The following is a 27,463-nucleotide window of genomic DNA, read 5'->3' on the forward strand; positions in this document are numbered from 1 at the left end:
GTAATGAGTGCAAGAAGGGGAAATGCACCTAGCATCATGCTAACGACGGTGGAGTCATTCAGTGGATCGTTCAGAACGTTAGCGGTAGATAGATGTTAGGCAACATGGATTTGATGTGTAAAGAATCATAGTTTGGGAAATATTTTTAAAATTCCGGCAGCCTACATCAGCATTTCAGTGGCCACGTTGCAAGTTCGTATCATTATTTTAATCAGTATGAGGGCCAAAAGTTAATTTTGGGAGTCTAAAATAAAGTACGTGAAACAATAATTCTTAATGGGTGAATTTTTTTACAATAAATGCATTGATCGCTTGAAATTCGTTCCTCGACTATTTAAGAACATCTTTCACATGTTACAACGACAATGTACTATCATCAATGTTGTGCAACTTGTTTTCTCTTGTCTTTAAATTATAAAACTACATTTTGTATGATAAACCTTACAATTCAAGAACCACCTTCTTCCTGAAGTGTTCAATTTTGAGCTGAAGAGATTACATCAATTCCGCAGGTCTGGTCTTATTTCCTTATGTTCCCTAATTGCTGCCTCGTGAAGAATATCTCGAATGTCCTTTTCCTTCTTCATTTGAATATTACCGTAGAAAGTGCAATCAGCAGAGGATGATGATCTTAGCTTGTCACAGCGTGTATGAAATGTAGAATCGGGGGCGGATTGGTAATTATTTCAATGTGAAAGACCATACTTATTTATTTTTGATTTTTTTTTTTCAAGATAGTAAATGCTTCTGAATTATGAAGCGGGTAGCTATGTACTCTGTACTCAGCCATACCGGCCTATGCGTTGGCCATGCGGTGTTGTTCATTAATTTATTGCAGTGAACGTACGCTTAAGTGATTTTTATTAATCCCGGAGTAAACGGCGGTATAACCGTGGAATCGTTTAAAAAATAGCTGTTGTTTTTGATTTGTTTGAATGTGACTGCGTAATAGTAACAATTTATCGTTCAGACAATTTAGGCACCATTCCTTTTATTTTATTTGAAGAGATTAACATCGGCGATTATTTGCTCCCTTTGAAGTGTATGAACCAGGAGATCTTTATTTTCGTGTAGTTGTTTACTTTTACGGAAGAGCACCGCTCTTCGATACTGGGTCTATTGACCTTCGTGTTACCATAGATGCGCTGATCTCGGTGAGGCGATGTTTTTCCTTCCACGCTTGGCAAATGTTATTTTTCGTTGGCGTGTCTCTTGCCCTTTTAACTCTACGTTGAAATTAGTTTTTGTCCTCCGTCTTAAAAATCAAGTCGTGTGCTTGATAGTTAACGGCATTGATTTTTTTGCTGTTGAAATATTAAGTATTCGTTGGGGGGTAGTTAGTATCATTCGATACTGAAGGCGAAAATTGTTGGGAGTACCATTTTACTCTGCATTACTTTCACGCTGACCTAACAGTCTTCTCTCTATCATGGAATTATATGATACTCAGGATCTAACTATACGTTCTCAATCTAGCTATCGCCAAGTGCTTTAATTCCCTCATGAAAAAGTTGCGAATACGCGATATGTATTTGTGTGGTGTTGCCCCGTCAGTGGTTTTAGGTAAAATTAATGTAAATGGACATTTTTGAATGTACTGATGTTTTTGCCAGAGTGAACAATTCTGGAGAGCTATAATGGCCAGAGATCGCTTTGAAGAGGTCGTGACTCCATCCACTGCATTCATTTATTAAATTCTTCCCTGATATTTCGTTCCTCACCGACGGCCTTCTGTAACTAACTGACCTGTAGGATAAAGAACTGCTAATTCCACTGTAAAGTTAGAATTCTTCAAATTTGGTTGTTTGGCTGGTGCCACCCCGATTAAAATTGTCCCTCTTTCGAAATTTCTCGTCCAATTTCATGATTGCCCTTGACGTGGCGAATTGCAATCTACATGTATTATCATTTTTCGTCTTCCACTGTTAGTTTTTGTCATGTATTTCCCTTATTTTATCCTTTGGCCGTTGATGAACAACAAAAAAACTACAATTCCTATGGCGATAAACCAGTTGAAGTCATGAATTCGAAGTTGTTGCCTTCAACGAATAAGTTCTCAATGCCTAGATATGTTCATGGCGGAGAAATAAATTCTGGTTATTTAGCCCTCTTGGGATTGTGTGTAAGTATGCGTCAACCGCGCAACTTCTACGTCAGTTGGTGTATATGTTTATGGCTCCTTCGCCCTAGGTTCGGGGTATTAATTGTAATGTTATAATAGGAAAATGTCGCCATATTTTGGTACCAAAACAGACTTCAAAACCTTGTAAGCCAGAGTAATTTCGGCGAATTCAAAAGACTGATTTGTCTTATTCAAACTATCGATAACTGGCTTTCAGCAATTTCAACAATGCCTAATTATTTCTCATAAATCCACCCCTTGGATTAATGATAGCCAGCATATTAAATTGCTGATATTTCCTCTTTCGTATAAATAACATTATTTTCCGTAAGGGAATGGAAGTGAGTTCCCGGTAAATTTCGCTTTAGGTTGCATGCTGGTGACAAAGTTCGTCATTTTAGGCAAGCAATCTTTCATCGAGCCATCTATCGAAACTTAAGAATGATGCCCGACGAAATGAACGTGAATTTTTGTGTCGTATGACGTCACACGTTGATTTCGCCGCGTAGGAAGTTATAATCGTAAAATAGAAATTACTTGATGTAATTTCTTCACGAAAGATTAGCTTGGCTAGTCATTAATGCTTGGGAAGCTTACCATACTTTCATTTTTGACCGCGTATTTTCGAAGATGCAAAATATCTCTCTCCCCCTTGGTTTATTTAAAAAAAATTGCTATTATTTACGAAGTAGGACATGGAGGATTGAAATAATTTCGTATTTGAAAGTTATAAGTTTATGTTACATCCAAGGATTAACACCAACTGTAACTATTTTTCACTTTTGAAGCTGCAACTGTAAAAGATTTTGTATTGCTGAGTGATCGGTATTGCTTGTGCAATGGTTAATTTGGTGTTTTATTGTTATTTATGAACAAAAGAAACTCTGTTATAGTGTTTGAAGTTATATTATTGCGCTCCTATAGTCTGCCATCCATTTTAGGGCGCAAAGTTTATAGTGAGTGTAGAATTAATATGGGATAGCACCATACAACTGGTATCTTTTACTGAAGTAGGCTTTTGCATATATTGCCACATATTCCTCCTTACAGGCTCATTGCATTTTTTCCCCAGAATGTCATTTTTTTTAGTGTAGCCTATGGTGTATATATTTTTGTCTAAGTCTCGCTGGACTTTAGTCAGCTCTTTGTGATCAGAACATTTGCAATGATAATCGTGCGTAGCATTTCTTTCATCACATTCAGGACACGTGGACTGGCAGTTAATTTTTTCCAATGCATTATTTTAGTATCTTGGTGTCTGCACCCAGGGCAGTCTTGAATCAAAGTTAGAGAGTTAGACTGGTATAGGACATCAGAAATTATTCCATAGTTATGTATAGTCAAGAAGGAATAAGAAAAGTTGTTAGTATGTAAACTTGGCCATTGGTTCGGGCATTTCTTTTTGGCTGCTCAGTAAGTTTTCCTAGGTTCTTTTTTCATGATCACAGGTCTTGGTGTATAACATATCATAGTGGAAATAATTTTAGTATTATTGTAGCTTGACAAAAACCACTGATTACCATCAAATCAATGCTTGGCATCAAAACTTATATCAATTTTTGTATCTTGTCATTCGGGTGGATTTCATCCCATGAAAATATCTGAATTGATCGGGTTATTATTTATACAATACAATAAATCTCTTCCCCCACATTGAAATGCAAAACCCTAATTTATTTCATACCCTAAATTTTTAGATGTTACTCGTTATCTCTGTTTGTGATTCCCTTTCAAATGTTCTAACTTCCCTAGCATCTGTCTGTTAATAGTTAATTTTGTTCATATATTATTTATTGATTTTATTTGTGGAGGCATTTTAATGTCTAACTCAACCTTTTAGATAAACGATGAAATTGTTGATGAGAGATATTATTTCTAAAAATTGTCAATATGGCTTGTTTTCATGCTTAATGTTATTAATGCATATGAAGCATTTAAAATAATGTCTTCAAGGGATTATCTAAATCTTTGATAATTCTAATACTGTGAAGTGTTTATTTCTGTATTATCTATTGTGATGCTAGGCTTTCTTTTACTCCTATTGGCCAAGATTTAGACTGATTTTTGGGATCTCTTAGTATTATATTTATTTTTTTGCAATGGTTGACATCAAAATGAAAAATTTCCTGTGAGTGAGGATGTTATAGTAATAAATTATATATCTTATATATTTCTGCATCCTCATTTTCATTCAGCAACAATGTAGCACAGTGCCTTGTTACCCTCTTTGTGGCATGGAAATGCTTTACATGAAAATTATTATTGTTGCGTATGAAAGGAGTGAGCCTTAATGTCATATCTGGTTTTAGCCAGGTGGAAATGTTGACATTTTTAAGCCATAATCATAAGAAAGCAAAGGTCACCATCAGCACCTTACATCAATGGAAAATGGAAAGATAATTGGATAGTGGGTTCAATTACACATCATGACACTGTATTCATTTAGTGTTCCTTTTTCAGTTTCGAGTTTTTATTCAGAACCTAGAACAACTGTCTTACTCATACTATATCCCTTACAAATATCTGTGTTTATTGCTCATATAACTTCCATTTGACCTTTAGTTTTAAGCACTTGAACAGAGATTATTAATTATAAAAGACTGTAAATGTATGTAGATTTGTTCATTTCTTCCCTCTGTTATCATGGGCATGAAACTATTTTTTGTGAAATTCTGTGAAGAATCTTTAATTTTATCTTTTTTACTGATCAGTTTTCCTTAATTGTTTTTCTAGATATCATGTGGTTAGTATAGTTTCCTGTATCTAGTGGATGCTTGAGAAATATTTTCCCATGACTGCCCTACAGTATTTTTCTTTTTTTTTGTAATTTTTCTCTTTTCATTTGTCCGCCTCTGGTCTAGGTATTTGATGGGTGACCTTGTTGCTTCTACATAACTTTTTATGTCTACTAATGTTTTAGAGAATTTTATATTTCTAATACTTTTGCCTTGGCTTAGACTACCCCATCTGTGTGTAACAAAGAATAGTGCATCAGTCCAATGCGAAAGTTTTAACTAATGCTTTTGTGGTGCTATATATTTGTGTGTGGCAGGAAGTTAGCAACCAAAGGTTGGTGATATAAATTTGCAGGAAACACTTAACACATTTTCACTCCTATTACATAATGCTAGCTTTTGAAAGTGGTTATGATAGTTGATGATAGTCATGCCTTGGCGATAGATTTAGTTATGGAACTTCTGACCTCTTCAATTGAGATCCTTTGCAATTTGTTGATTACTGCTTTGAATGTGTGATTTGCTAATATTTCTGTAAGAGGGAAGAACAATCATATTTCCTTTCATCTTGTACTTAATAACCTTCCACAGTAGGGTGATATTATCTAATCAGAGATTCTCTTTGGGTATTGAATTTAGTATTCGATTGTCTCAGAGTTGTGTGGGATCTATGTACATGCAAGTCAGGATATTCCTGTCTAGGCTAAATTATCCAATTGTCTCATGCTTGACCCTAGCTACTTAATACATCATTGGAAAACAGGATAGAAGCTTTTAGTAACTCCTTGTTGTCTTCAGTAATTGATTAAAACTTTCCTCATTGATCCAAACCAACCATAAATAAAAATCGTATTTGTCTGGTTTGCCATCATTTTATGAAGAGCTAATTTCATTGCTATGTATTACATGATTTGATGATTTCATTTCTGTGCTAGTGATATTATTGTATAATTTTCTTTTCTTTTTTTTTTTTCTTTTTAAATTTTAGTGCTTGGATTGAAGAGGTCAATATCAAACCATATGCCGAGTACAAAGATCAGTTCATCAAGACCAACAAGTCTGTCCCTTTCAAAGATGCCGTGGAAGCTATGGAAAGCTACATCAAGAACAGAGGGGAGGTAATATCATTTCATTAGTTGGTGATATTTTTTTAAAATTTTGCTTGTTATGCTAACCCATGTGTGTTGTATGTAGAGCTGCAATGATGCGGATGATCCAGATGCAGAGTTTAATCGGCTAAGGGAGTCCGTGAGTGAGCAAAAGAAGGACACTAAACCAAAGATTCGGAAGGTATGGGCACTACAGCCTTTAACGTAATGTAATGATGATAAGTCACGAGATATTTTTCCTTCTAATTTATCCTTTATTCCTGTGTATTAAGGATCATCCCCCAAAGCCAGTGGCAAAGAGGACAAATTCAGAAAGCAGTACAGGACCACCTACACCAAACAAGAGGGAACGTTCTAACTCCCTTGATGGAGGCCAACTGTCAGGATTGAATTCTCTTAGTACCTCAGGGATTGCAAATCACAGCCCACCCAGGAAGAGGGTTGTTTCAAGTTTGCTGGATCGCCCTACCAGCGTAGCTCGTCCAGTGAGTTCATTCGTTATATTATTTTGAATTTGAAGGAAATTGCTATGATAGTTGTCACTTCAAAATTGTTTTTTTTTTGTGATCTTACCATATTATTTGGCCTCATCTATCTAATAAGAAACATTTTCCTTTTGTGTTGCAATGCAGAAAGAAAATATCAGTGTCATTTGTAGTATTTCGGAGTAATGTTAATTCTTCTCTAGTGTTCAATATTATCCTGCCCAAATGAAAGTGTTTCTTGCCTTTGTTGGTAAAAGTTGTTCTTGCTGATGGTTCTATTTTTTATGTGATCTTTTTTATTTGTATCCATGATTCCCTCAAATGGAAGCATGTGCTTTCTAACTTTGTATTGGTTTTTGGTAACCATGCTAGCCAGCTCAATTCATTTAATGTTACATTTTGTAACATTGTTATTAATATTATTAATTAATGAGTCCAGTCACTTGGCTTGGATAGTAACTTTCACCGCATACATTTATAATTTGTGTTCAATAACTTTGTGAATTTTGCTTTGTAGTAAATTGGATTTTTCTCATTTCTCTTTTAGGAACGACCACCCCTTGATGTGGAGCGTATTTCAAAGACTCTACAGGAGAAGAAAATTCATCCATCATCTCTTAAGTTTGGCTTTCTCGGTTTGGGTATCATGGGATCGGGAATGGTGAAGAACCTGCTAAACTCGGGCCATTCTGTTATTGTTTGGAATCGAACCCCAGAAAAGGTAAGACCTCAATTATCCAAGTAAATTATTAGTTTTCATTACATATCCTGGGTGGATTTTCAGACTGATTTTAAGACAGCCATTATGATTTCCTTTGATGGATTCCCTTAATCAAAATCTCTGACGTAGGTCATTTTATTCTAAATGTACACATGTGTAAAGCACAGGGTTGAATGATAAATTGTGATTAATTTCACTTACATATTTATTAATACCGGTATCACATTTACAGTCCTCAGTTGGAATTGTTTGAGGTTAAAATTACCATTATTGTAGGCAATGTCAAGTAAACAAACAATTCATCTTGCAGTCCAGGAGAGCATTTTTTCATATGTTTGATATTGAGTTGAGAACATCGTAAGGTTTAGTGGTGCAAGCAAATTTTAATATTTAACGTTTAAAAATAGGACTCAATGTTGCAACTTCCCAACTTTGCATTGCAATGATGACAGTGATGATATATCTCAAACTCTTATCTAGCTAAACCAATGCTCCCTCTAACTTTGGGCAAGTTGATAAAAAAATATTTACAAGAAAAACATCACAGTCTTCAATTATTAAAGTAAAATCAGTGTTAGGCTCTAACATTTTATTCCACCTTATATGCTTGAAAATATAGTGGTTTGGGCCTTACAAGGTGAGAGAAGAAAAAGGCAGAGGAAATTATCGCCTATTTTTCTACTGATTATCGGAAAATACTTTTATTTTTTAAATAGATTTTGCTAGGTTGGGTGTCAACAGAAGAACGATATTGTTGCACCATCTCCAAAAGCCAATATTATATTGGTATTACCTCCAATTACCAACAGACAAATAACAAATAGGTTATGTCTTACCTTCACAGGGTTGTGGTCCACCACTTAATTGTCGTAACTAATACTTAAATGCATTTCACTAGCCTATGAGGATGCATCCAGTTCTTCTATCACAGGGGGTTTTAAATTATCACACTAAACCTTATTGGCATTATAAGGCAGTTTCACAATTATTTACTTGTTCACTTGGATTCTCACTTCTCACAGTCACTCCAACACACTCATCACTGTCACTGAGAATTTCCGCTTCATTTTTGGGAGGGCTAATTTCTTCATCAATGATATCTTCAGCGTCCACTTGCTGTATTTCTTTTCTAGCAGCGCTCATTGGCGGAGAATCAAGTTGAGTTTTGAACACTGCACAAGGTCCTTCCTCACTTATTGAGGAAGAAATTGAGCTACCTCTGTGTTTCACTTTCTTATGTGGCGTGGATCTCTTTGTTGTTGGTGTGAAATAGGGAGAGTTGTGCAGATCATAGGGTGGGGGAGGGCAGTCAAATTCAGCCGCAGCTGTTGCAGGGCAGGCCCTTTCAGTCTCTGGTGACATCTGGAGGCCGTCAACTGATAGCTCTGTGGGAGTGTAGTACACTGATAGTCGACTTTGGGTGTCCTCTTCTACAGGAAGAATGTCCCTTAGGGCTGCAGCAACGGCTGCCGATAGGTCAAGCGGTGTATGCCTGTGGTTTGGAATGATAGGAGGAGGGATTCGTGGTGGGCGGAATTCATCAAAATCTCCAGCATCAGGTCCTCCAACACCTCCCCCTGTACGGCAGTTTTCTAAGTACAGGCTTGGCAGATTTTCGAGGAGTTTGTTTAGAGTCTGTTGCTGGTACTTGCAGGTCTCCCTGAGTCGGAGGACTTGGTGTGCGCTGTATTTGCGTATTCGATTTCGCTGGAAGACGTAGTTTTCACGAACCCAGTTGAGCTGACCTGTTGAATATTCCCTTACACGTTTCACCTGAAATGAAAAAGGAAAAAAAAATAATTGTCAATTGCACACATGTGTTAATAGTTCAGCATCCGTTAATAGGTTTAAAGAGAAATAAATTGCTGAAAATTATGTAAATATATTTACCTGATCATAGTATTGATCCCTGATAGTGGTTAGATGCTGGGTACCATAGTCTCTGATGTCTTTCAAATGTTTTACTTGGCCTTGATAACTCTCCCTAATCCAGTCAACTTGCTGGGTGCAGTTTTCCTTAATGCGATGAACCTGTTAACCAAGGAATTAATTGTAGTTGTTGGCATTAGCCAGTATACACTTGAAATCCTGATATAATATAAGCAAATTTCCCATTCACCTGATCAGTGTAGTTCTGTCTCAGTCTTTCTAGTTGTTGAGACTTGTATTGCTCTATTGTCTCCAGTATTTGATAGATCTGCTTAGTCCTGGGCGACATAGTGTCATTTTCGCAGCAAATAGTCCATCCACACCTTCAAAGAAAAGATTTCAAAATTTTAAATTAGCTTTGAAAGTCATCGATAATTATATGTTAATTTCTAATTTCACAAGCAATTCTTACCTTCTAAATATGTAGAGGACTAGTTGCACAATCAGAGTAATCAAGAGAAAAGCAGCAGCTGCAGCAAATCCAACAATTATACTCATGATTTTGATTTCATGTATTGTAACCGGGTCAATGCTCAATTTCACTTGCACTGTAATGTTGGAAATTGGATTGGAAGCAAAGCAAGTGTATCGGCCACAGTCTGACCTAAGTACATTCTCAATAAATAGGGTCCCATTGTTGAGTATTCGAACTCTTTGATCCTCAATGGCACTCATATTAGCATAGTGAGCTCTAGGGTGTTTGGCAAATGGATCTGGAGACAAGTCTTCATCTGGAGTCCAATGGAATGTTTGTCCTGTTGGAGTCAGCCATGTCATTGAAGGTGAAGGCCAGCCTCCCAGGTGACATTCCAGCCTTGCATTACTGCCTATTCGGAACTGTACACCTGGTTCTGGCATCACACTTATTAACTTTAATGTACTGCAGTGTAATTTTCTCAGGGCAGCTAACATTTGGTGGGGTGGGTCTCTTTTTCTGTTAGAATCTAGCAAGCAACTTGCTTCCTCAGGCACCATAGTAACGTTTCGCCCTGGACCTAACCTCCAATCTAGGAACCAAAGCATACGACAATCACAAACCCAAGGGTTATTTCCTGCAAATACTTCTTGCAATAACACAAGGTCAGAAAAAGATTGAGGAAGATGAGTTAAATTGTTCTCTCTTATGTCAAGGTATGACAGTTTTGGTGTCATGTCAAAGGTGTACCTATCAATAAGTTTGAGCCAAGGATTTTTTCTGGCTATCAGGACCTTTAAACTTTTTAGGCCTAATAAATCTGAGTCTTTAAGTGTAACCAGAAGGCTGCCCTCGATTATTAATGTCTCAAGTTCAATGCAGTGTTGAAAGGGCTTGTGCCCTAGGCTTAGCAATGGGTTAATTCCCAAGTTAAGCCACAGAAGTTGTTTAAGATCTTTGAATGAGTCATCAGGAATGGCAGAGATTGAGTTATTACCCAGGTTGAGGTATTGCAGGTCATTCAGGCCATGTAGGAGACCTTCAGGTATTTCAGAGATGGATGCATTTGAAAGCTCAAGAGTCTTTAAGTCCCTTAGCTCTTTGAATGTGTAATTTGACAATTGTATGTAATGGTTGCCATTTAGGAGGAGAGACACAAGGTTCTTGTTAGGTGCAAAGAAGTTATCCCTTAAATATGTGAGGTGATTATGGGACAGGTCTAATGTGTGTAGGCGCCTCAGGGGAGAAAACAATTGGAAAGGTAAGTCTCTCAAAGCATTTCGCCCCAGGAAGACGACCTCTAGGTGGTCGAGGCCCACAAATAGACCTCGTGGGAGGTGTTGTAGAGTATTTCTCGTGAGATTGAGAGAACGTAGTGCTGCAAGGCCTTCGAACGTCTGTTCATGTAGCTTCTCTATGCGATTATTACTGAGATCCAAGTGTTCTAAGTGGGTGAGGTTTCGGAGCGAACCAGAGTCTATTTCTCTTATCTCACTATGCTGCCAGGACACAAGCTTGAGGAATTTGAGGTTGTTGAAAGTGTTGTTGGCTAGAACGCCGTCCACGAACACGTCCTCGAACACGAGGTGGACGGTGCCCTCCTGCGGTTGGATCCCCTGGAACCGACGCCCGAAGCATGATATGGTGACAGGCCGGGATCGTATCCCGTGCAGGCAGTCGCAGTGGGAGGGGCAGACGTTGTTCGCCGGTGACGAGTGCCGGACGTGGGGGTGCGTCGACGTCTCCGCTGTCGAGGTCAGGACGGCCAGGAGGATTAGGAGCGCGGCTGGCAGGCAGCGCCGCGGCGCCGGGCACCACCCCCGCACCCCGGCGCACCGACCTCCCACGCTCATGGCTCCTTCATCCTTTGCCCACCTAGGCGGCGAGTTTTCACGTCAGGCACCTTTTAGCATGGGAAAAAAAGAGAAATCGATTAAAATTACATGCCAAACGGATTCAGCTGTCTCACGCGGAAGTTCTCGCCTTCTTTATCGGCGTTCTAGTGATAGCGAGCCCACGAACACGTAGCTATTAGCTTTGTCAGCAATGAGAGCCTATTGTGTTATTGTTGACTTGGTGGATACCTGTTAGTGTTGTGTTTGTATGACCTTACTAAGGTTATTTGTCAAGACGCGATAGCTAAACCCACCTCCCCAATCACTGTTGCGATGCACGCGAAGTCAGCAAAAGGAAAACCTTTAACGGGTTAGCGTTAGGTGTTCAAAATTTCTCATGTTCTAAACAAAGTTATTTTTCACTAGCCCTCTTGCTGTTTTAGAGGAAATGTTATGCGTATCTGGATCGCTGGGCTCTTAGCAAACTCGCGAATTCCGCGTGCGCGTAAAGGTTTGGCTCGTTTTTTCTACTCGAGCACCTCTTCACGGATACCTTCGCCGTACCCAAAGGAGCGCCATTTCCCCAACCTCGACGGGCATGTTATCCTGGCAGGCCCTGCTCGTTAGAACGTGTGTCTCGCGGCAGTAATGGTGTGTGGCACGAGGGCGACAAGGAAACTGCACGCGTGTGGTGACGGCGGACGCACGCCACCGTCATATTGCCTCTCCGGGTGTACTTGTCCTGAGAGTGTGCACTCCTCAGAACACCGTCGTCGGCAGCTGCTTCCCCTCCCCGTGGTCGGAAGCGGGAGTTGGCCTCCCACCTTCCCGAGGAAGTACAGAGGCGGCGGCGTCTATTCCGGCACCCATATCCTTGCTTCTTTCCTCCTCGCACAAGCCGAATTGATTTTCCTGCCGGCCTAAGAGCGAGCGGCAGGCTGGCAGGTCTGGGAAGAGTTCACTACAGTGGCGAAAACCACCCTTCCTCTACGCGATCTTTTCGGGGCATTCCTACATTCCCCCCCGACCAGGCCAACCCGCAATATGATTCCCACCCCCTCTTTTGCACCCGAACCCTCTGAAACCCCCCCACTCCGTGATCTCCCTGCCCCTGAAACGGCGTCGTATTTTTTTTATGCGCCCTCGCCGAGGTTCGATCGATATGGTGTGGAGAATGTCCCCCCCCTGTGGAAGAGTTGGCCAACTCACCGGCAGCGGTGCATGGTGATCTGCTCCGTGGTGTGTGCGCGCGCGAGAGTTTCGAGCGGGGCTTAGTACGTGTGTCCCCTTGAGCGCGGAGCTCTGGCGGTCCTCACTCCTTCCTGTGGTAGGGGCAGAAAGCTTCTGATCCGATGCCTCGGTTCTCTCTCTCGGTCGCGCTGCACTCCGGGCGCGCGGCTGGCTCGTCGGGAAAATGGCTACCCACCAGTCTCCTCCCGTCCCTCTCTTTCGGGAGGGTCCACTTCCAGCGTCGGCTTGAGGGGAGGAAGGTTGCGGACGTGAGGGGAAAGGTCGGGAGGAGCGATGGAGGGGAAATGGTAGCGATGGCAACCGCGAGGGGAAGGTTCGTTGGCTTTGTAGGGGGAGTGAGGAACGTAGGGGAAGCGGTGGTCTTTCGTCCCTTGGGTTGGCTGCCTCTGCTCTACTCTTGCCGTAGTAGGGAACTCAAGTTCGCCATTTTTGCGATACCGGTTTCCTCGAGACTCCTCGCAAATTTGCGCAATTTTGGTGTTTTTTCTTTCGCCTTAAATCGAGGAATGGTCTATGGTATTTATTTCATTTGTCTACTGCGGTCGGAGTTCATGTCTTTCTAGTGTACGCGGATGTTTTAGAACTGCGCTGTTCCTTTAATTTGGTAGTTTTCAGAGGGGAAGCGTAAATCATGTAACCTATCAAGCAAATTGTTCTCTTAAGTTGAGACAGTTATTTTTTTCTCAGCGTCTTTTTTCGCCCGAGTGTCAATGGCGAAGCCTGTTGATCCGGGTCGGGTCTGGCGCTGGCAAAAAGAGTAAAAGGAGGGATTTCCCGCATCCCCTTGGTTCGATGTCGTGGTTTTCTTGTGGGTGGCCGGAAAAGGTCGTCAGTGGGTAATCTGCCGGCCGCTCAAAACGGAGATGGTGAATTATCTCGGGGATTCATGTAGTCGAGTTTACGGAGCCGTTGGAGCACTTGATCCTTAACAAGGATCCTCCTACCACCTCTCCCACGCAGCTTATGCTTTTGTCGGCGCCTGTTCGTGTTTTGAAAATGGCTCCTCGATAGTTTTCGTCGTCTGCCGCGCTGGCAGTTGGACTGTGAGGCGGTCATTTGTCGTTAATAACTAATGCATTCATAATATTAATCCTGTGAATTTAGTTCTTCCTTATTACTTAGAATGAGTCCATTATAATTTTCGGAGTAGCTGGTTGTATTTGCATTTTGACACGTGTTGCACATTGATCTTCCTGCATTTCGCCGTGCCAAAATTTATCGAAACAAGACGTATGAATTTTAACCTTAATTTCTTCTTAATTCCTGTAAAAATTTCGCATTTAATATGTAATAATAAGTACTTACCAGAATGCTGGTGCTGCCTTGTTCATATAACATAATTTTGACGAGGTAAGGTATCCTAGCAGCGAAACGTGACCTCCTCCTTTGTTGCAGCGTGCGTGGTAATGAAATACAGTCAAATTTATGCCTGCGATTGTTGTAGCTGAGCTGTTGAGATTATTTCAGCCACTTTCCTTTGCTGTGGGAAAATTTGCCACGTAGCCTTATTGATGCGGAAGTTAGCTCTTCCGCAGCATGAGGGCAGTGGACGGGTGAAAGACTTCCCAGGCTGTAGACTGAAAATTAAACTTTCCTTTGCCTAGACTTGCGGTGTTCATAATTATATTCCTCTCAAGGTGTATGCGGGCTCAAGGCGATGAAGTTTGGGGTAGGGTATACTATGGGCTCCGAGGCGATCGAAGTCAAAGCAGCTAACGTTGTTTCTGAGATAATTTATGCATTGGAGGACCTGGTAATTTATATTTATCGAACTTTCACGGATACCATGATCATGGCTAATTGATTATACCAAAATTATGGTAGCTTGTGGGAGAATTTCAGCTGAGATCCCTTACAAATCGTTCCATCTCTTCGGTTTTATTATTGTTATTTTTGCTATCATTATTATTGTTATATTGTTAGTTTTGTATAAAAAATCCTTGTAGAAAATGTTGGGGTGTGATAGGTTACTATGGAGTGAATATTTTCCTTATCGTTATGGCACAGTTAATTTTACGCTCTCAAATAATTGCTAAATGAATTAATGAGTCAGTTGAAATTAATGTTAGTCGATTGAGCAGACGGAGAGAGAAGTATTCATGAGTGAGGATGAATTTCAAGAATCAAGTTAGTATTGTCCGAAAAGAATCATCTTCGATTTAAGTATTTTGTGTCGTTTCCTTTTCTTACGCATTGGTATTCGATTTTGTGAGATTTCGCGCTTTATTAATAGCTATTTTGATACCTTAACGGGGTTACGTAATCGGCGTGTTGGCACAGAGCTCTTATCGCGAATCACATTCACAGTGGAATTCGTTCTTTATCCTGAGGTACGGTCCTAAAATTCATAAAATAGTGGCCAAGTGTGCTCAGTTGTATATCACCCGAATGTTGCTACATGACTTTTGAAATTAATCTAATTTATTATAGCCTTCATGATTTAGATATCACTGTGAATATTTAACAGAGATTTTCATCCTTCTCGATCATGGGCGAAGTTAAGAGTTGCATGTTGGGGGGTCCAGCAATCCTGCCATGGGTTTAGGGACAAGGGATCATCTCCCAGTGAACCAGGCCCCACCCGAATTCCATAGCCCCTAATTGTTCTTTGAATTTTTTTTAGGTTAGCCTTTGAAAACAACATTTAAAGTACTATATAAGACGGAAAGTTATTTTTACCTTTGATGTTTTCATTGTTCTTGAATACATAGGTTTCGTATTTTTTCGGATAGATTACCATTTAAGTATGGGGGTGATAGGCTGCCCCTGGTCCCCCCCAAACTCCGCTCATGTACTCGATTATAAAGATCTGAACATAATGTAAAATAAACAATTAAAAAGGTACCTTTTTAATTGTTTACAATGGATTTTCACAAAGTTAAGCATGAAGCAATCGAGTTTATAATGTAAAATGCTTATTATGGTTTAGTCGAGAAAATTTTGTGGATTTCATCGTGATATTTAAAGTGGCCATGCTGCATTCTTATATGTGATCAATCCGTCTTTGGAGTCCGCATTGACCGTGGGCTTGTGCGTCTTCGAATTTTTCAGGCGGTGGCACTGTGCCGTCTTGATTGTGAGACCAATTATTTAGACGGAATGATACTAGTCTCGTGAGCTAAAGGGCGTCGCCTTCTTCGTGTGTCTTTCCTCTCTCTCCAGTCATGACGCCATAGTATGCGAGAACTGGTGCGTAAACTGGCTGGGTTTCATTTCTTGCGCGCTTGGAAGGTTGCCGCCCCACGGGCCAGCGTCAACTCTCTCGCGGGTGAGCTTCCCTTAACGATCGAGGGATACACAAGGGCCTCTTTCTTAATTTGTTGGAACCGCAGATTAAAGGGAGCCCCACAGAAAGTTAGCTAACCATCATTTTTCTTTTGTCGCTGTAATGGTGGAATTCTTGACGTCTCCCGAATCTCGTCAATTGTTTTTCACATTATTATTATAGTATTATACCGATTGACGAAGGTTTGCATGTAAGTTCACGAAGCATTCGGGCAGTCTCCCCGCATGGACTTTCGTATTCAATTCAAAATAGATTCTACTACCTTTCATTCTCTCAAAACTATTCTTAAAACAAAAACAAAAATTCTATTCTCTTCCTTCCTCTCCCTCGTTTACCCAACATTCTACCCTCTTGCACTGTTTTCATCATGCCCTCCCCGCTAAGTTCTCGTTCATCTATACTTTGTCTCCTCCTTATCACATCTAAAAGTTGCTTCTCCTCACCCACCATGGCCAGCACTTCTTCGTTCCCCTTCCTTTCCGTTCACTTTACTATTTCCATTCTTGTCCACACCCACATCACCAACGCCTCCAGTCTTCTCTCGTCCTCCTTCCTAAGTGTCCATGTTTCCGCACTTAAGGTAAATAGAAGAAACAAGTGTAGGAAATAGGTAAATTATCGGCATTTGCCGTGTTTTTTTAGGAACTGCTAGAAACGACATTTGGTACGTTTTTTATATTAGGGAGTTAGTACTAGCTTTATGCTACCGGCGAAGGTAGATCCACGTAGAGAATTTTATCATTGCCTTAGTACTTATTAAGTAAGTAAGTTTAGAGTCTACTAATTGGATGCTGTTTATAATAAAATATACAACTTCCTTATGTCCACAAATATTAATTATCTATTTTACCACTTATTATTAGTCTCGTGCCATAGTGAGACACCAGGGAATTGTTTTATCCACATGCAGCTTTTTCAACAAGGTTTATTTAAGTTTTCTGTGACCGGGAGGTACAATGATACATGTATTTCCAACTGCCTGTCACCATATTTCGTAGCACTTAATCTTTCTGTATTTGTGTGCTGTAACTTTTACGTCATCTATGAAGAAGGCTTCATTGTCTTCTTTCAGGGGTATTTCATGTTAGCTCTCTTCTTAATTACTTCCTCGAGTCTTTAATGACGATGATCCGTTCTCCGAGGGATTAATTGGCTGCCAGAGCAATAATTAGCCTAAATATGTTCTGGTAAGAAGCCCAGTCAATGTTTGTTCGTGCATTGTGGTTGATGATGCTATTCTCATTGCCAGGAACTTTGTTCAACTTTAAGTCTCAAATTGAAATTGCACTAAAAGATATATTGTATAAAATTGATCAGTTTTGGGATCTCCATTATATTAAGTTATGGAAAAATTATCAGTCTCATTAAGAGTATCAAACACTTGGGAATTACCACTGATTGTGAGGGTTACCATCGTGATTTATAAGTTTACAATCGTTGCCATGTAATATTAAGTTGCTTATTTCTCGAATCCATGCAGATCGCTCGTATTTTATGCTCATTTTCTTTCTCGTCCTACAAAGCATGGTGTCTTTAGGGTGAAATGTAGTAGGATATTCGTCTCTTCTGCGTATTTCACTTATACCTAGCAATTGATGAATACATAATTCCATTTTCCAGTTAGTAATTTTCGGTATGTTATCCCCCCTCGGGTGTAAACCATGACCTACCTTCGTCCCCTAATTCCTGATGTGAATAATTTATTGTTGTATTCGAATTGAATGTACATTTTGTATGTCGCATTGATTCTTTTTTGTGATTAATGCTAGGTCAAGTCTCATAAGGTGCGTCGTAAATGTAATTCCTTTGTTTAATTGGCTGTTGTCTGAAAAGCAGACGTAACCTTTTGCTAACAAGGGAATATGTGCGTTGTCCTTAATGGGAAATTATGCATCTAAATTTTTAATCGTTTCTCAAATTAATGTTATTTTTAGGTCACTGCAATCTCTTAGTTTCATTAAACCCAAAGTCGTAGTTAAGTAGTCTTCGTTATGGTGAATATGGTAAACAAGTCATCTCTATTTGCCTACTGTTCCGTTTACGTGGCATTTCTTTTTACATGACTGGCACACAACATAAATTACCTATCGAGGACTTTGGTGGGAGTAGGTGAGAAGTTTATCTCACCGCGATATTAAATGCGTTTATGGTAGCACTTTGTACCGGGGAGTTTGCGTAGGGATGAGAGAGCAAATTCCAAAGGACACGAAGGTCAATGAAGATAAATATTGATATGCCCGAATCTGCGTTTCTCTCGAAGTGGTGGGCGAAGGCAACTTGTTTTATCGGAGCTGAGAACAGCGTGAATCCTAGTCGTAAATAATATTTCTTAATTTCTTTTAACCTGTGGCAACTATAACGAAAACGGGTCTGCGAAACATTTGCTTGGATGATCGTCATAGTTGTGGTGAAATTTCATTTTGTATGTTACGTTTACATTGCTGTAACGATACCTTTTCTAACTTATGGGGTCAATTTTTGACGCTACCAGAGTGTTAACTTCTTTTCACAGCGTTTTCTTCTCGAATCCTGGTAGAGAAAGACCTGTAAAGGCCGCTATGCACGGTGAATGATCATGCGAATGAAATCATTTGCCGTGTGACAGAAAATTTCGCGAATGAACCGTCGTTCGCGTGATCATTCAGTAAAAATTAGAAAATATTCTATTTTGCTCGCATGATCCTGTGGATGATCACGTCATCATTCAGCATGATCAGTCGTATGATCATTCACCGTGTATTGCGGCCTTAAGGAAGGAGAATGATGAACTTTTCTTTGCTTCCGTTATCCTCTCAAATGATTTTCAGACCGGTTATTGATAAATTCATATGAAAACCACTAATTACGGAAGTTGGTATTTTAAGAAAGTTCCTTAATTTATTATCATGTTCTCCGCGCTTATCTCTTCTTGAATTTCCTCGTGACATTATTTGGAGACCCGCTATTGGTGAGACTATCATCACGTGTGGCTCTAATTATTAACTCTCTGCGTCGTTGGAATTGTTGAATTTTCAACTACCAATGGTGTCTTATAAGGTCATTTGCGTAACTTATCTGCACCGCTGTTGTACTTTTATCTCATTAAATAGTTGTCGCTTTAATATATCTCGTTCGGTGAAAAACTAAATATTCGCACTGATGTAGAGGTTAATTTGTCTTGACAGTGGTCTATACACATCTCAGGAGCATTTGTGTGGTGACAGTCTTCCTTTTGATCTCTCTTTAACTTTTTGATGCAATGAAATAATGTTTTGATTGATAAACGCACTGACTATTGTTGACAAACAGCAAGCTTAGTAGAGTGGTACATATATGGTGGTGTTAACAGGGAACATATATTAAAACAGGAAAACTAATATTCCCTGGGAATATATAGTAGACTTCCGTAAATTGGAAGGTAGCTCCAATTGCTTAATCCAATCGATATTCCCAGATAAACTTTATGCCAACGAGGAATAGAAAATGAGCAAGAGGTTGTGAGACTAGTATTGACCTTCCGGGTTATTAAATCTGACCTCTTGGGGCGAATCTGAGCTCTTACCCCGGCAAACATCCCTTCTTTTCACAGCTTGGCCCCCGGGTTTCGCTTCGCGTGCGGCAAATGATATGGAATGAAATGACGTAGCGAGAATATCGCGTGACCCCTATGCCCTAAATAGAACCCATTTCGGAGTGAAAAATGGCGGAATCCGTGCATTCTGTCGAAAAATAAATATTCTCGGGCGCGTTTTCCAGGATTTCGCTAATAGCTACAACAGGAGTGACAGAAATCCTCAGAGAGACGATCATGATATCCTCGGCTCCATTGTGAGTGAATTTGTGACCAAACTGGGAGACCTCGTCCCAGCTGATACCGCAGTTTGGGTCCGTATGCGATGTAGAAATATGGATTTGGCTAGATTTATTTTCAGATGGACGAAGATAACGTGAGTATTGCGTCCTAATGTCCCAATATTGTGTCTAGACGCCCAAAATTCGTAGTCTCGGTTTTGGGAAAGTTTACCCCTCCCAATGCTTGGGACCAATTCGCAGAGAATAGAACAAAGTTTATATCGTATTTGGAATCAAACGTTATTCAACTAAATTGTTAAAAATGTGCGCTCTTTGAAAGGTATTTTGATTTAATTCGCGATATATATCCTGTGAAGGCTGTTTTATCGTTGAGATTACCTTGAAAAGCGTTTTCATGCTTTCAGTATGCGAAAAAATACATCTAGGTACTAAAAATACATCTAATACATTTTTCTTATTTCTGGTGAGTTTACGACTGAACTTGTTTTGAGTTTGTTCCAATTATTATGTTAGTTACTTAACAAAGTAGGTAACAGATAACCACTGAACATGTGTATTTCTGCTACTTGTGCCTTGACTTAGAAGATTGTGTCGACTGCTTGGTTGTCACTCGCGATCTTCTGTATGTCAGGAGTATATTCCCAAACGTATATGTAACTGCCAGATATTAAAGTAATCAGCAAAGTATTTTGCATATTATTTTTAGTGGAGAGCGCCGCAAGGTATATTTATGCTTGTCGGTTGCCTTTATTGTTTCCCTTAAGGTAAAATTAGTTTAAACGGCTTGTTTCAAGTATTTGTTACTTGACTCAAAGAATTGGGTTTGGAATTTAATCATGTTTGTGGGTAGTAAGATTTGTTGTGCAAATTCCAAGGTTGTGATGGTTCAAGTTGTCGATATCTTTTCATGGTGTTACGTGCACTTATGTCTGACTATCTTTAAAAATTTCTATCCATTGTAGATGAAGGTAATCATGTGGTCCTTGACCTAATAGGTTTTTTTTACCCGTACCATCAGTAGGATATTTTTGGATGGATTTTATTCAATTCAATTGATGTTGTTTGATATTTCGATGGTATTTTTTCATAACTAGAACAGTTCCAAGATGTGGAGCTTGAGATAAAATTGTAGATTTCGAACTTGAGAGGAGCGCCTTTGGTTAAATCATATCCCTGCTTCATTTCATATTTTTTACTCGTGTCTGTGCCCTTTCGCCTTTCCTGGAATATTTTTAGTCTTTCTTTCACGTGGCGTGTCACGCAATCGTAGACGTTTTTGTTTTTGCAGATATGTCGTTTAATTATGAACAGGGACGGCGCTGCTTGAGGTTAGGCGGTTTTGGAAGGAATACGGAATGTCTTCCTAGGGGGGGTCAACATTATTTGAAATTGGACTAATACACCTGTTACTTGGTTATACGTAAGGTCGCGTCATTTATATTGCCCTTCCGCTGACCCTGACCGCTGTAGTAAGAGATCGTTTTAGTGGTGGAGTGAGCGTGACTACGTGTTTAAAGGTGTATTTGGCCTTTATCATATGGCCACTGTTTAAAAATGCATTTAAAATATTTCTACAAAAGTGTTATCTTCGCTGTTCAAACCCGTATTGTTATTTTTTTTTAGTTTAAGAAGTTTGAAATGAAATTGCCCGCTTGTTAGTAGGTGCCACATTAAGTAATATAATTTGTCTTGTCCAATTATAAAATTAACAATTTAATTAACAGGTGCCATATAAAGTCTTATGTTCTGCAAAAAAAAGATTTAATTTTAAAAAATATTATTTTATTTGAAAATTGTTCTCATAATTCGTTAACATGTGAAACGTGTTTTAGCGTAGGCGATCTATGGCATGATCCACCGCGATTTTCTATTTATTGGATACAATTACCACTCCCATTAGGGTCTTTGAGGTAATAAATCGCTTAATAATCTTCATTGAACAGAGATATTCTTATTAAGGATTTGTATATATTTTTCCATATCTATCTTTATATCAATCCAGTAATAAATTCGCTTTAATCCCGCTATCGACCTATACTCGCAAAAATATATTTTCTGTTCCTTCCATAACCTTGGCTGTATTCGGAAAATTCCTTTGTATAATTGCGTTTTAATGATACCTCTTTGCTACTTGTCTTCGCTCTCAAATTTTTGATGCATTTTACGTGTACAATGGTGAAGACTTGGGGAAGTGGAGAATTCGCCGTAATTCCTTTGAAGCTGTGACTACTTGAGAGTTATGTATGGTTTGTAAATGACTCAGAAAAAAGGTCGTAGTTTTATTCCTTGATGCTGTTTGAATGTTTATTTTTTAAGTCGTCCGGCGACTTGGAAAATTACATGCTAATTGCGATGGCTACTTTTATTCTACGTAACCAAGTGGTTAAGAAAAAATTATTGAATCACCCATGTTCTTTTCATGTATGTAGTCGTGAGAGCTCATCCAAATGTGTATTTCCTGTCTCTTCTCATCTGAAACGGTTTGCGTGGGTGTTAGCATGGCTTTCAGGGAACCCACGCAAATTGAAACGGGATTGGTGGTAGTTCTGGGCTCTGCCAAATTTCTAAAATATGACTCAATGTTTCCTCACTGCGTGGTCTTTTTTAGCCAATATAATCGCGCAACTGTGACGTACGGTATATACGTATTTCTCAAATTATAATTTTTGAATGGTGTTTACTTTTGCCGCGATAATTACATTATCCGTTCCACTCATTCAACGGGTTTTTCTTGTCGGAATTCGATTTGATTATTTTAATTTTTTGCTTGTGTGATTGAGTGCGCTTTGAGAAGGTTTGAGTGGGATAAAGGTTGCTGAGATAAGTGTATCACTTTCACTTGAGAGGATTTTAATCAGCATTTTTGGAGGAAACCCACCCCGTAACTTTAGCCAATCGATGATGACTTAAATCCGTGTTTCGCCTAGCGCCTTTAATTGAATGAGGGGTAACACTCACAACGTCCTCTACGTTATTTTTCCAATATCGTTAATTTTCCGGAAGTTTCGTTCGCTTTTAACGGCAAGTCTCTTTGACCTTTATTGTCTAAACAATTCTTGCTAATTTGATGCGATTCGGCGTGAGCCTGACTTGGAAAATTCATAGGAATCGTGTGCGTAGTCGTAGTATAAAATGATTTTGTCTTCAATATATTCTTTACTATATGTATAGAAGGCGATTCAACCACCTTGAAGGTGATAGTGATTCTTTCGAACCAAGCGGGCCATGGGCACCGAACTACCTTGTCGTCGAAAGTCATGACGTAACCCGCAGTATCGACCTCGTGTTTTCAACGGGGTCGTGACGTAACTTCTGGTCAACGCCATTTTCCAAGTCAATCCTCTGCGGCTGATAAGAAATTCCTAGCAATGTTCTTTATTTTTTTTATTTAAAGCGCGGGAATATACTGTATTTGAGGCTTTGTGGTGGAGACCTTCTTTCTTTGATTCACGAGAAAAACTTTTTCTCGGGTTTATGGCACATTATGTTATTGTTCGTCGGCAAATGGTGACGTCTGTAATATTTCATTCAGCCACAAGTCCTCTTTTGTTTCCTGAGATTTTATTTCCATCAGTTATCATCGTTACTTTTCAACGACGCTGGGTTAATGTTGGGCTCATCATCGTAGTATTTCGCATATCATGCTTTTTTTCCTATTATGTCTCATGATGTTTTTATAGCTAATGGAAACACGAATAGAATGGAGCCCATGAAAATACGTCTTAACGGTCTATTATATGAATTATTTTTCCTTCCTTCTTCGAATGAATTCCTAGAATCAGTATTCCAGTTGTATTCCCAATATATTTGCTACTCACACGTGCATGGAATTTGAATATTGTAATGAATTATAAGGACAAGTAAAAAGTGTGACAAAATTGAAATCCGAGAATCTTCGGAAGTGCACAACATGGCCTCGTCGGCTATTACGTTCTCTAAACGTAATTCAATTCAAACGTAAAGATCAATTATCTGCCTGAGAAGAATTTGAAATTACGATTTGCCTTTGGTACTAGCAGGGCCACCCAGAGAGGGGACAAGTGGGGCGGCTTTTCTAAGGCCTTCACTTTCTGGTGGCCCCTAAACCCCGCTTACTTGAGAAACTTGTGCCGTGTGACGAAATGTTTAGTGGAGTGAAACTCTTAACTCGGGTTTTATAGAGAACTCGATCCCGAGGAAATTCATACAAGACATCCTTGTTCACCGGTGCGTGGGAGAACTTCTCTAGTGAAACTTTCCCTCGGTGAGATACTCAATTCTCCAAGCTCAGCGCACTGAAAGTTGGTGTCTAAGCGTGAATATTTTTTTTGCTTCGCCCAAGTATCTCTGCTTTTTTCGACATTATGGCGAAAAACGAACCGAATGGCATTTGTTTCATACGTTAGCTATCAAAAAACTCTAATGCCACGTGCGCATTGATGTCCCTTCAACTTGGGGATCTTTTCGATAGCCAGTTTAGCCAGATACACTTAGTAAAATTAGCCAGATACACTTAGTAAAATGGTTTTGGCGCTAATTTGTGATGCGCGAAGGCTTTTATTATTTTGGAAATCTATATCGAAAAGTAGTTAATAGACGTGAATAATGCCGATTGCGAATGGGGAAGGGTTTCTCAAGAGGAGATGTGGCTCCAGATGGAAGCTAGTACTCATATTCCGTTCCGCATAGTATCTCTTCTATCGTTGGTGCATGATGAGACGAAAGTGGTGAAAAAAATCAACTTCGTAGTCAATACAATGCATGAATTCAATGATGCGATGTGTCTTTGGCACAAGGGAGTTATGAGAAAATGGAGGGGTACTCTTTCATTATCCTGTGGGTTGTGCGTGAGAGGGATTTGCCCATACCCACTCGGGCTTGCACATTGTGCTTGGCTCCTGGTACCCGCTGAGCCCATCGCTCAAGGTGCTGACGTAGGAGGCGGACTTTTTATTCGAGGATCTTGAAATATTACATATACATTTATCTCTCTTCTAGCGTTGACGTCACTGTGGCATAATCTCGATGTAAACACCAACAAATGCTCTCCAAGTGGCTACGCGTTAACCAGGAAGCTATAGGCCTTCCTCGCAACGTGCAACTTCAGTTGGTATTACTGTGGGAAAGAACTAGCAATTGAAATCGCAATGAATATATTTTCTTTAATTCTATAAACTTGTCCCCATTCGTTATTATTTAAATTAATGGAAAAATAATTGCCAATTGTAATAGATGGCGTGTAAATAAACGATAACTTTTGAAGCTGACCTATCACCGACCACGTGATCTGAGTTTTCCAATTCCATCTTGGTCACCTTCGCGTATGGCGAAAATCGCTCCTGTTTGTAATTGCTCCCTTGGCGGAAATTTGGGGCTGATGATTATGCCAGTGTTGCCAAACTCTTCCCTGTTGAGTTGATTCTTTTTTTAAAAAAGGTTCGTGGAAGGTTCATCGTAAATGAAAAGCGTTTACACCCATTCGGACCGGACGGGTTATTTTTTTTTATGAAACGTTTTGCTCGCGGCCGGCATCTCGGATGAGCGCGAACATATTCCACTCCCATATTTTCCTCTCGCCTTTCATACGACATGAATATGTACCCTTTATGAGTGTTCCTTGCGCAAATTCCTTCCGCTCGTGCTGCTATTCGCGGAATGTTTCCGGGATTCACGGTGCTCGGCGGTCAATAGCGAGGGCAGGTGCCCCTGGTCGGAGGTTGGCGGTACTCGCGAGAGAGGGGCGGATGCATTCAAAGAGGCCGATTTGCAACGCAAGTGCTCCGTCATATCTGACAATATTCCTCGTTAACTGTCTTGGCAAAGTCGCACCAGCCTTCATTCCTTCCATGTCATTTGCAAGTACTCGGCGTTTTCCCTAATTGTGACTCGCTCTCCAGAAGCCGTGCGTTTTCTACCTCGCGGGAAAGATGACTTGGTTTTTAAAGCCTATTCTTTCTTAGTGCACTACACGGAGTGGGTCTCCGTGTCGTAAGGATAAATGAAGTTTGCGTGGCGAAAGAAATAAATTCATTTTGGCTAGAGAATAGTGTGAGCAGTCGTGGCCATGGTATGCAAATTTATTTGTAAGGAAATATGTAAGCCCCTTCATATATTTTCTTCGACCGTTATTTGCATTAGGATTTAATTGACTTTTACTGTCTGGAATTGTCTCTTGAGCCAATTGAAAAAATAAATTGATACTAAATGGAAGTAGCAACGGGATTATATCCAAGTTGGGCGAAATTCTTACACCGTGATAGGTCGATGTTAAGTCCTGCTTTCTTAGGTAAGCATTACTTTGCTATTTTGTTGCTTCCACTATTCGCTTTATGTCGATTACTTCTCATTGTCTATTTATTGTGGTCGAATCATGTAAGTTTTTCTGATAAACTTCTTAAGTATCAGTTTTTAACGTCTTGCCCTCAAAGATAAATCTCGTGTTGCTGTTGGCTAATCGTGATATTTCCAATTATAGACGTTTCAGCAGTTATCCTCCGATCCATGATTCCTGTGTATTTTTTGTTTAACACTTGCAATTTTGGCGTTCTATATTGGCTAGGTTTTGATTTGCGGTATCAGGGAGTCAGTATTCGCTGGAGAAGTACACTTCTGTGGTGAAAAAGTTGATGCCGTATGAGGCGGCAGCCATTGTACTGGAACCGCTTTGAGACGCTGAGGGCGTAATACGCGGTGGAAGTTGACCTTCAAGCTTGGGCGAATATTTCTCTCTCTGTTTTCGATTCAGTGTGGTTACTTACGTGCCACCCACCTTCAGACACATGTCAGGTGTCAGAATGAAAGCTACGTGATCCAGTATTCAAATGCTTTCCCAATCTCGGAGACGGCTGAAATATTACTGAAATTTTCAAGGAACCCATTTTTGCATTAAGAAAAGTTCAATATGTAGTTAACCTTGTACCCGTTTTTGATTGAAGGACATCAATTTATATCGCACTTTTAAGGGTTGTTTGTGCTTGGCTACGTGGAGCGCAAATAATACTCTTTTCTGAAGATATTGTTATTGCTGATTAGTAAATCATGCCGTGTAAGTATTATCAATACTTATTGTTTTGATTGTTATTAAATTAACTGATGAATCAAATTCTGGTACGCAAAGTGTTAAACTAACAGCTATTCACTTCGAGGACAGATTGCCTAATCCTCGTACATGCGTTCTTTCATAATGAAATCAGTTAAGTGTATATTTTATCAGTCTTGTTATGTGCGGAATTCATTGTTAATAGAAATTAATGGGATTACTTATTTATCAATAGCTGTGGGCAATTTACGTTGACGTAAGATTATTTGAGCAATCCATGTGTGTGGTGGACGGTGCACCTTCAATTATTTTCCCCTCTTTAATTTTATTGCGATGTATATAAATAGCATGGGATTTCCATCTTCGATATAGCCGATGATAAGGAAAACAAGAGGGCGATCTCTTTATCGTTCCGAAGCTCAAATGGTGGGCAATTGGGTTCCCTGGATGCTTTCATGGTGATAATCGGCCTTATCTAAGCCGTCCGGCGAGAATGAAATTTATCCAACGGCAATAAGCCGGTCAAGAACAGAAAATTAATCCGACCCGTTTTGTCCCGACCTCACGGTCAGGTTGCGGGTTCTATGGGGGTCGAGCTCAAGGTGTAGTGAGTGAAATTTGCTACCGACTGCATTTTGCATTGTCACACTTCAGTGTCTACCTCAGTCATACGAAGTGTTATAGGGAAGGGGTTTGACGCGTTCGGCGCAGAATCTCTGCGCGCACATTTTAGACTTGGTCCCAGAGCTGAAGCTTGACATTGCG

The 27,463-nt window shown here is 39.8% G+C and overlaps 2 protein-coding genes across 6 annotated transcripts in view; one reads left to right on the top strand and one right to left on the bottom strand.

The window, feature by feature from the left end:
* Nucleotides 1–27,463, top strand: part of LOC124161949 (putative oxidoreductase GLYR1 homolog) — a 101,664-nt gene that overhangs the window by 26,384 nt on the left and 47,817 nt on the right. The window contains exons 4-7 of the mRNA XM_046538225.1: nucleotides 5,846–5,975; nucleotides 6,052–6,147; nucleotides 6,239–6,451; nucleotides 6,999–7,172. Coding sequence (XP_046394181.1) covers nucleotides 5,846–5,975; nucleotides 6,052–6,147; nucleotides 6,239–6,451; nucleotides 6,999–7,172 — 613 coding nt within the window. The remainder of the gene's footprint in view (nucleotides 1–5,845; nucleotides 5,976–6,051; nucleotides 6,148–6,238; nucleotides 6,452–6,998; nucleotides 7,173–27,463) is intronic.
* LOC124161948 lies at nucleotides 7,360–12,764 on the bottom strand. 5 transcript variants are annotated; one of them, XM_046538220.1, is made up of 5 exons: nucleotides 12,561–12,764; nucleotides 9,514–11,419; nucleotides 9,292–9,424; nucleotides 9,063–9,203; nucleotides 7,360–8,945 (listed from the first exon to the last, which is right to left on the bottom strand). In XM_046538220.1, exons 2-5 carry the CDS (start codon nucleotides 11,367–11,369, stop codon nucleotides 8,139–8,141), a joined length of 2,937 nt encoding a protein of 978 aa, XP_046394176.1. In that variant the 5' UTR covers nucleotides 11,370–11,419; nucleotides 12,561–12,764; the 3' UTR covers nucleotides 7,360–8,138. The 5 variants fall into 5 exon arrangements, with proteins under 5 accessions (XP_046394176.1, XP_046394179.1, XP_046394178.1 ...); XM_046538223.1 differs by lacking the exon at nucleotides 12,561–12,764 and adding an exon at nucleotides 11,916–12,363; XM_046538222.1 differs by lacking the exon at nucleotides 12,561–12,764 and adding an exon at nucleotides 11,905–12,363.

Source organism: Ischnura elegans, chromosome 7 (genome assembly GCF_921293095.1).
Source record: "Ischnura elegans chromosome 7, ioIscEleg1.1, whole genome shotgun sequence".
Classification (NCBI taxonomy): domain Eukaryota; kingdom Metazoa; phylum Arthropoda; class Insecta; order Odonata; family Coenagrionidae; genus Ischnura; species Ischnura elegans.